This window comes from Octodon degus, unplaced genomic scaffold, assembly GCF_000260255.1.
Source record: "Octodon degus isolate 3935 unplaced genomic scaffold, OctDeg1.0 scaffold00040, whole genome shotgun sequence".
NCBI lineage: Eukaryota > Metazoa > Chordata > Mammalia > Rodentia > Octodontidae > Octodon > Octodon degus.
The window spans coordinates 3,853,106-3,861,702 of record NW_004524616.1 but is presented as its reverse complement, the minus strand read 5'-3'; the positions used below and the strand labels follow the sequence as shown (position 1 = coordinate 3,861,702).

The following is an 8,597-nucleotide window of genomic DNA, read 5'->3' as shown; positions in this document are numbered from 1 at the left end:
GGAGGAGGAGGAGGAGGAGGAGGAGGAGGAGAAGAAGAAGAAGAAGAAGAAGAAGAAGAAGAAGAAGAAGAAGAAGAAGAAGAAGAAGAAGAAGAAGAGGAAACCATGCTATATTTAAATCTGTGCATCTGATTTATTTCACTTATGTCGGAACATCCTTTTCTCTGGGATGAAGCCTACTTGATCATGATGTGTGACCTTTGTGACAATTTGTTGTATTCTGTTTTCCAGTATCTTGTTGGGGATTTTTGCATCTGTATTTGTTAAAGAGGTTAGGCTATAGTTTTTTCCCCCCTTTGGATTCAAGTTAACTGTAAGCTTCTAGGAATAATTTTGGGAATCCTTTTCCCATCTGATTTCATTAAAGAGCTTAAGAAGTACTGGTGATAAATCTTCCCTGAAATTTTTGCAAAATTCATTAGTGCATCTATCTGGACTTTTCTGAGTTGCTAGGTTTTCATTGCTACTTGAATTTCATTGCCTGTTATTGGACTATTTGGGGTTTTAAATCTTCTTCGTTTCATTTTGGTAATTCATATGTATCTAGAAATCTGTCCATTTTTTATCTGAATTCTCCAATTTATTGGTGCATTTCTGAAATAGTTGTTAATAATAATTTTATTTCATCAGTATCCATTGTGATTTTCCTCTTCTCATTTGTTTTTGAGTAATTTTTTCCTTTCTTTTGTTAGATTGGCTAAGGGGCTATTTTTATTATTCAGAAGAGAAGAAGCAAGTCTTAAATTCCCCAATTCTTTGTAATATTTTGTCTCAATTTCATTGATTGATTTCTGCTCCCATCTTTATAATGTCCTTCCTTGTTTGAACTTTGAATTTCTCTTTTATGAAAATGTCAGGAGCTGGGGAGATGGCTCAGTAGAATAAGTGTTTGTCTGGCAAGTACAAGGACCTGGGTTCAATCCCTGGTTCTAAAAAAAAAAAAAAAAGTCAGACATACTGGATTAGGGTGTACCCTAATGACATTTTAAAATTGACTGCCTTTGTAAGGATCCTACTTCCTGATAAGCTCACATTCCAGAGTAGTGAGGGATAAGACTTCAACATCATTTTGGGAGTAGGGAAAACATAACTAAAGAATAATGCCAATTTAAATAAAATAAAATTTATTGTAAAGATATGGGGTGACTTATTTAGTTGAAGAAACAAGTAAACAATGAGAACATGAAGAATCAAGAACACTGACACATCAAGTTTCAGGGAACAAGACCAAATCCCCAGACTTGCAAGAAAGCTGCTGCTAGAATTAAGGGACCACTACCAGCTTTCCTGTCTCTGCATCGCTGACCACTATATCGGGCTCAGCAGATAGTCTCATTGGGTCACTGCTTGGATGGAAAAGTCAGAGTCCTTTATCCCCCCCTAGCAATTATGCAACAAAAGAAAAGGTAAAATTCCCAATGAATTCCAGATATTATTGGCAAGAGAAATGAGGAAGGATATTAAAAGGAAAAAGCCTGCCCCTTGGCAGGAGATGAGGAAGGTAGCAAAATTAAATGGGGTAATGTATCTTTTCTTCTGCTTTAAGTCTGTCATTAGCTCTATGTTAAACTTACTCTCTGATGGTTATTAACATCACTATTTAAAAACACTAGCCACTCAGTAATAGTTCACCTTTCTTGTATATCAGGAGTTTGAACAGAATTCCAACTGATCATAAGTCTTTCCATTGCTGAGTTATCTTTCATTAAATTTGGTGACCATGTCAGTTTTATAGGGGAGAAAAATGGGGGGTCCTAAGCAAGCCCCTCTCCCCTTCTCTGGTCTTTTGCTCTGATGCTCAGGTGCACAGCAGGACACCTCAGAGACTTGCTAGACACCAGAGGGTTTGGTGTCATGTAATCAGCTATTCTTTTGAGCCTTGGAGGGACGAGAAAGAGTATTCTCTCCTGCTCCTGAGGTTCTCAGTTCTCACGTTCCAGCTTGGGCCTCCCCTTCTCACTCCCCCCTTCTCACCCTTCCTACTACCACCTCTTCAGAGAATATAGCCATTGTTATATTACTTATGCTTTGAATTAAGAAAAGAAAAGAAGAGGTGGAGAAAATTAACAAAGTGAACTGCATAGAATTAGGGGTGTAAGGGGGTGGCTTATTTTTAAATAGCATAAATGTCTTAAAGAAGAAACTTAGTCGCTAGATTGTATTTTTGTACTTAGTTTTTTCTTTTTACTTTTTGAAGACTAATAGCTGATAGACCTGCTACAGAATTTTGCCTTTTGTCAAATCCCATGCCATGCCTGGGCATAGAAAGGGTGATAGCCAAGGCTGGAATAACACAAAGGAGCAGCCCAGGAGTTAGAAACTCAGCTGTTTGTGGGGAAGGTTGTATTGCTATCCGGTGGGGGGGAAGAATAAGCACTACAAGCAGAATATTAACTCACAAGGGGAAAGAAGTTAGTCCCATGGTGGAGATCCTGCTGATAAGCAAGGAAGTTGTGCTCAAACAACAGGTAGAAATGGATGGAGCAGGGAATATTTGGAATTTCACACTCTTGGCATCATGGGAACAATGGAACAGTCTGTCCCAGAAGTAATGCACTTGAATTCTAATCATGACTCATTGGTCCAAAGCAGTCTCTTGATCCCACACAATTTAAGGAGGCCAGGAAGGACAGCGCCTTACCCTAGGAAACTGGATCTGCTTACCACCTGGTAGCAGGGACTCCTACACTTCAAAATGCATACTCCAGATCACTCTAAAGTGGCCTGATTCAGAAGTGTGTATTTTAAAGAGGCCTCCTCAGATATGTCTCGTGTCTGATGCAGGATGGGGAAGAGAGGATAGTGGTGAGTCACTGGACCACAGCTTAAAGAGCATAGCTGCAGAGTGCCTCCTCAGCCAGTGCAGGCAGGTGATCAAGAGGAAGGGAGAAAGTCTGAGACAAGAAAAAAGTGTGGGCTGCTTCAAATTTTGCAATCCAATAGCTACAAGTATCCTAATGTTGCAGCCCAGAGGGCTAGATGAATGCTCCCAAACACCCAGGCTTGAAGGCAGCATTGGGATCATGGCTGAAAAGGACAAGACCCTCATGTGTGTCCAGCTACCCTGGGAATGGAAGAAGAATGGGGAGCCAACTCCAGAAAGTAACTTTTCAAAACTATCTGAAGTGTATTTTTATATTAATTGAAGTATAATCACTTTTTCTTTCTTCTGTTCTCTCTTCCTTTTCTTTTCCTTCCTCTACTGTCTGTGTTCCCCTTTATCCCCTATTATTCTCTCTCCTTCCCTATTTTTATTGTCTGCTTCCCCCTCCGCATCTCCCCCTCTTTTGCATATTTCCACTTCTCTGATTCCCTCTCCCTGTCTCTCTCTCTCTCTTCTCCTATGCTCCTTTACTCCCACCCCACTTCCCTTGTCCATGGCCACGCCCGCTCTGCTGCCTCTCCAGGTATTATGCCATCTGCTGCCAGCCTTTGGTTTATAGGAATAAGATGACCCCTCTGCGTATCGCACTAATGCTGGGAGGCTGCTGGGTCATCCCCATGTTCATCTCTTTTCTCCCAATAATGCAAGGCTGGAATAACATTGGAATAGTTGATTTGGTGAGTATCTGCACAAACTTTCTGCCTTACTGTCTGATCAACCTTGCTTGAGACTCTAAATAAACACATGCTAGAAAGATGGGCAAATATCCTAAGAAAAAGTCTGATGCTGGTCTGAGTGATCATTTTGTAAGAAGCTAACATTTTAGAATGACTACTATCTGAGTGTCTCCTTGACCCATCCAAGGGTCCTCTGAATTATCTTCCCAAATAGACCTCAAATTTAGAACTTTTCTGTCCATTTTTGCATCTATTATTTTAGCTGGAATCCAATTAGTTTAGTTTAGATAATTGGATTATCTATACTCCATAACTGATCAAGTTCTTCATCTCTAGCATGCCACATGAAGTGTCTGACCACTCTGACCAATTTTCAGGCAGAATCCTGCTTAGGTAGTTTAGCCAGGATCTCCTTTATCCCTGATTTTTCCTCTTAATTTCTATTCACTGACCCTTACCTACTATGCTTCTTGTTCGTAAATTTTCACTTTCTTTTCATGTGTTCAGAGTTAAGTTCAATTCCACAAACTCCACCATAGTAGTTCCTATGAAGTATTGCAATAGTGCTGAATAAAGTCTGCCTTATTGCTTTAATGAGTGTCCTGAATATTTTTTTCTTATATTACTGTATCCCAGATGGTAAATACTTCATTTTTTATAAAGAAGTCTAACAAATCCTTTGTGGAACAGAATAATTTTATCCCCATTTTACAGATGAGAAAATTCCAGGACCCAACAGTTAAGTAACATACTTAAAACCACACAGCTTGCAAATAGCAGAACATGGATTAGCAGGCAGACAGACAGAGTCCGAGACACAGAGTCTGAGACAGAGAATGACTTGTGATGAAGAAGTAGCTTATGTGGCTACAAAAGTTGGCTGGTCTCAATATCTATTTTCAGAAAGGTAGAGATCCAAGAGAACCAATGTTTTAGTCAGGTTCACATGGAAAACTCAGGGTCCTGACATTCAGGCAGTGAGGCAATAACAGCTTCCTCTTTTTGTTTGTTTGTTTTGTTGTTTTTTGAGATATGACCTTGCTCTATAGTTCAGGAGAGTCTTGGTTTCACAAGGTATCCCAGGTTGGCCTTGAATTCACAGTAATTTGCATGAATTACCTCTTACTCAAATTTATTCTATTCAGCCCTTCAATGGATTGGGTGAGACCTTGCTAAAACTAGGAGAAAAATCTACTTTACTCAGTCTGCTGATTCAAACACTAATCTCATCCAAAATGATTCTCACACCCAGAAAAATGTTTTACCATATGTCTGGGTAGGCCACAGCACATTCAAGTTGTCACAGAATTAACCATCTTGTCCTAAGTTTAAGAGCCCTTAATAATATTTAAAAGCCTTCCAGCTCTGACGTAATAAATATAAAATGAAGATCAAAATATGTGGTCTGGATTTATTAACAGGGATATCAATTTTCTAAGAAGAAGTTTTTGGCAATCACTTATTTTAAAAAAAGGAAAAAAAAAAAACCAGTCCCAAGATCCCCAATAGTATACAAAGGAAACCAGAGAGGAGAGATGGAGAGAACATGCCATCCTCACAGGACCTACAGGAGAAGGAGCTTCCCTTTCCCCTCTCCTTGCCCTCCTCAGCCCCTGGCTTACCCTTTTCTTTGTCTAGGAAAGTCTTCTGCACCACGACTTGGATTAGAAGGCATGTCCAAAAGGGGGTTCTTCTAGAAGCTGAAGAGTAAAAGACTAAGCGGAGTTATGTGGGGAAAGTGTGTGGATATTTTTTCAAAATTCATCTCATTTCTTTTAGACTGTCAGAATGACGATTCCTGAGGCAAACTAAATCCAAATTTCAAACTAATATCATTTTCAATAATAGTAGTAAGAATAATAACAGTCAAGAGATTTGGGGAAAAAAGAGATGTTGGATACTTAGTATGCAGCAAGCTCCATGCTAATCACTGTTCCTGTGAACCGCCTTTGGGCCTCCCAACAACACTACAAAGTAGACTCTATTACTGGCTTCAGTTTATAGATGAGCAAACTCAGGGTGAAAAAGGTTATTAACCAAATTTATTAGGAAAAAGTTGTTAAATTTGAATCTAGATTTGCGGTACCCCAGAAGCTATGTTTTTAATTTTTCTGCAAAACTTACTCCCTAATGGATAGGACCTTCAGAAATGTATGCTTTTATAGATGGGGAGTTTTTATTGATGGTTCAAAATTCTTACCTCCTGATGTAGAACTTCCAAGCAAGTATAGGAAGTTTTGTTTGTTCATGAGAGTGAGATATTGACACCTACATTTACTTCACTTAACTGGAGAAGAGGACATCTGCTTACTAGGAACGTACCTTACCTTTATTTCACTTGCACATTGGATCTACTTTGAGAGAAGGTAGCACAACTCATAAGCTAATAATATCTGTACAACTAACTTTTTATTTGTGGCAATTACATTTTACATAGTTATCACAAACACTGAATGAAGCAACACTGCACATATGCTCCCAGGGGGTGGGATTATATTCTTGCAGTTTTTTGGTCAGATATTCATCTGCCAATAAATATATAGCCATTTTTTATGGTTTTTGTTTAAAGACACTGACTTAATTTGTGTTGTTAACTCATTAACTGTGAGCTGGTGGGCAAGACGATACAGTCCATGAGTGAAGCTTATGTAGCACGTGTTCATCTTGCCGTAAGTACTTCACCACTTTCGTGCACTTAGAAATAGTACGTAACACTTTGGCACTATATTTGGGACATTTTAACTGGTGAAATCACTCACCAAAATCACAAGAAAATGCAAATTATGTGGCAACAGAGAGCAAATAGGACAGTTGTTGAGGTAAAACAAGAAAGTAGTGTGTTGTTTCGTTTGACTTCAGCTAAGAAACTGCCTAGTAGGCAACTGCTCAGAGTGCTGTGCACATATGTGTCTGCAAAGACTACGGATGCTGCTGCCAGTATTGCGTTTTGGATTTTCCAAATAAAGTTTAGCGAGCAAATCAATTCGTGGAATTTGATTTGCTTATGGAATGTTCAAATGAAATTCATGGATAATAATAAATTGGGCATCCATTTGCATAGATCTAAACAAGTACAAGCATGAGTAACACTCAGGTTACAGACCTACCCCAAAGATTTCGTTTGCTCAGTCAAACCACTTGTTTAAAGCTAAGCCTGCTGGAAATGCTCTCCTTCACCTTCAAGTTTTACAAGTGCAAAACCACATCAACTCACCAAAGGGTTAATAACGCACTGTGAGGTTAAAATCACTAAAAATTGAGCTATATATTCATATAACTTTCAGACTGTTTCCCAAACATGTTCTTAAACCTGAATTCTGCTTATTAAGATCGCTTTTCTTTTTAATTATAAGTACCATTTATTAAATATTTTAGACAGTGTACAAAATTCTTCACATTTTAATTGCACCTAATCAATACAATATTACATGCTTAATATTCATTCCATAAAGGAATTCTTAGAACTTTAGGGTCTTAAGTTCATAATAATTGTTCTATTTATTATTTTTTCATTTATTGAAATGCCACTATGTTCTATAGGCTCCTGAGAAATCCATGATGAAAGCATTCAAAGTTTTATGTTATAGCCTGGCAAGACAGCTCAGAAGACTAAAGTGCCTGCTTAGGCAAGATTAGGCAAGCGCGGGGACTGCAGTTCGATCCCTGACACCATATGCCATGCCAGCCCTGACTCCAGGGCAGGCTGAGCCTACCACAGAGTCTGGGTGTAGTGGCACACACCTATCATCCCAGTGCTAGGGAGGCTGAAAAACAGCAGGATCACTACAAGTCCAAGCTGCATAGTGAGACCCTGTAACAACAAAATACATTAAAAAATAAAAAATGCTTTATGCTAAACACTAGCAATAAAAAGTATAATGTATATCGGGTTTTATGTTTATTTAATACAAAAACCACAGTCAAGTAAAAAGATAAGTAATGAGATTATTATTTTACAAGTAAAAGTCACTCTTTGATATTGCCAAACCATTGCTCTATAGGACGTGAGCGAATGGCCCATGTAAGTATTTAGCAAAAAGTGTTCTATTCCAAAATTGCAATAAATGCAAAGACCATTGAGTGGGCTCATGCTTGGTTAGCTCGAGGAAGTGGCCCAAAAGCTTCAGAAGCCAGTGATTAAGGAGCAAAATGCTGAGCCTGGAGCCCAGAGAGAGCAATGAGGCTACACTGGGGTATCTATTCAGAGTGATAGAGGGAGCTTTGCAAAGGTTGGGACAGAGGAGTAGCATCATCAAATCTGTGTTTTAGAAGAATCATTTTGACTCCTTTGTAGAGAATGGATGCAATGTGGCTGGAAATAGAGCAAACATTTAGAAAGGGACAATAATAGTCCTGGCATGTGGGGATGGCAACTTGGACTACAATGATAGTGACTTGAGGTAGTGAGAAGCTCTTAGATTCCACATATTATTTTAGTCCATAATTATTGATTGACCATCTACTGTTTGACAGAAATCACTCCATGTGTTTAAGATACGTTGTTGAACAGAACAGATAATGATCTGTCATCTTGTAAAGTTTATGTTCTATCAGAAGCACACAAATAATAAATGATGATATAAAAATAAGCAGGTATTTAGAGTACTGGAGAAAAAGTAAAACAGGAGGTTAAAATCACTAAAAGGGAAAGATAAAGTATGACTTTGTCTATTTTTTGTGAGGACACTGGCATTTACTCTGAATGATATGGGATGTATCCTCGTCTCTTTCCTGTCACATGGACAAAATACCTGATACCTCAAACTTCAAGGAAAAGACTTGTTTTGGCTCATATTTTCAGCTCATGGAAACCTGGCTTTAAGGTAGAAATGGTAGGAGGAAGAACAATTCGTGGCAGCCAGGGAACAGAGAAGAAAGGAGTCCAGGTCAAGAATACACCCTCCCAGGTCACCCCCACCAATGCCCTATATCTACTCATCCCCCTCTTCCTAACAATATATTCTACAGTTAAACAGTAGAAGTGGATAAGTATAGCTCCCCCATCATCAATTATCTTCCAAACACGTGAGCTTTGG

General features: G+C 38.8%; 1 protein-coding gene across 3 annotated transcripts in view; it reads left to right on the top strand.

Annotated features, from left to right (window-relative positions):
- The window catches only part of Htr4 (5-hydroxytryptamine receptor 4), a 172,375-nt gene that overhangs the window by 92,600 nt on the left and 71,178 nt on the right, over positions 1-8,597 (top strand). For all 3 annotated transcript variants that reach the window (XM_004631274.3, XM_004631275.3, XM_004631273.3), the window contains exon 4: positions 3,408-3,561. In XM_004631274.3, the coding sequence (XP_004631331.1) occupies positions 3,408-3,561 (154 nt within the window). The remainder of the gene's footprint in view (positions 1-3,407; positions 3,562-8,597) is intronic.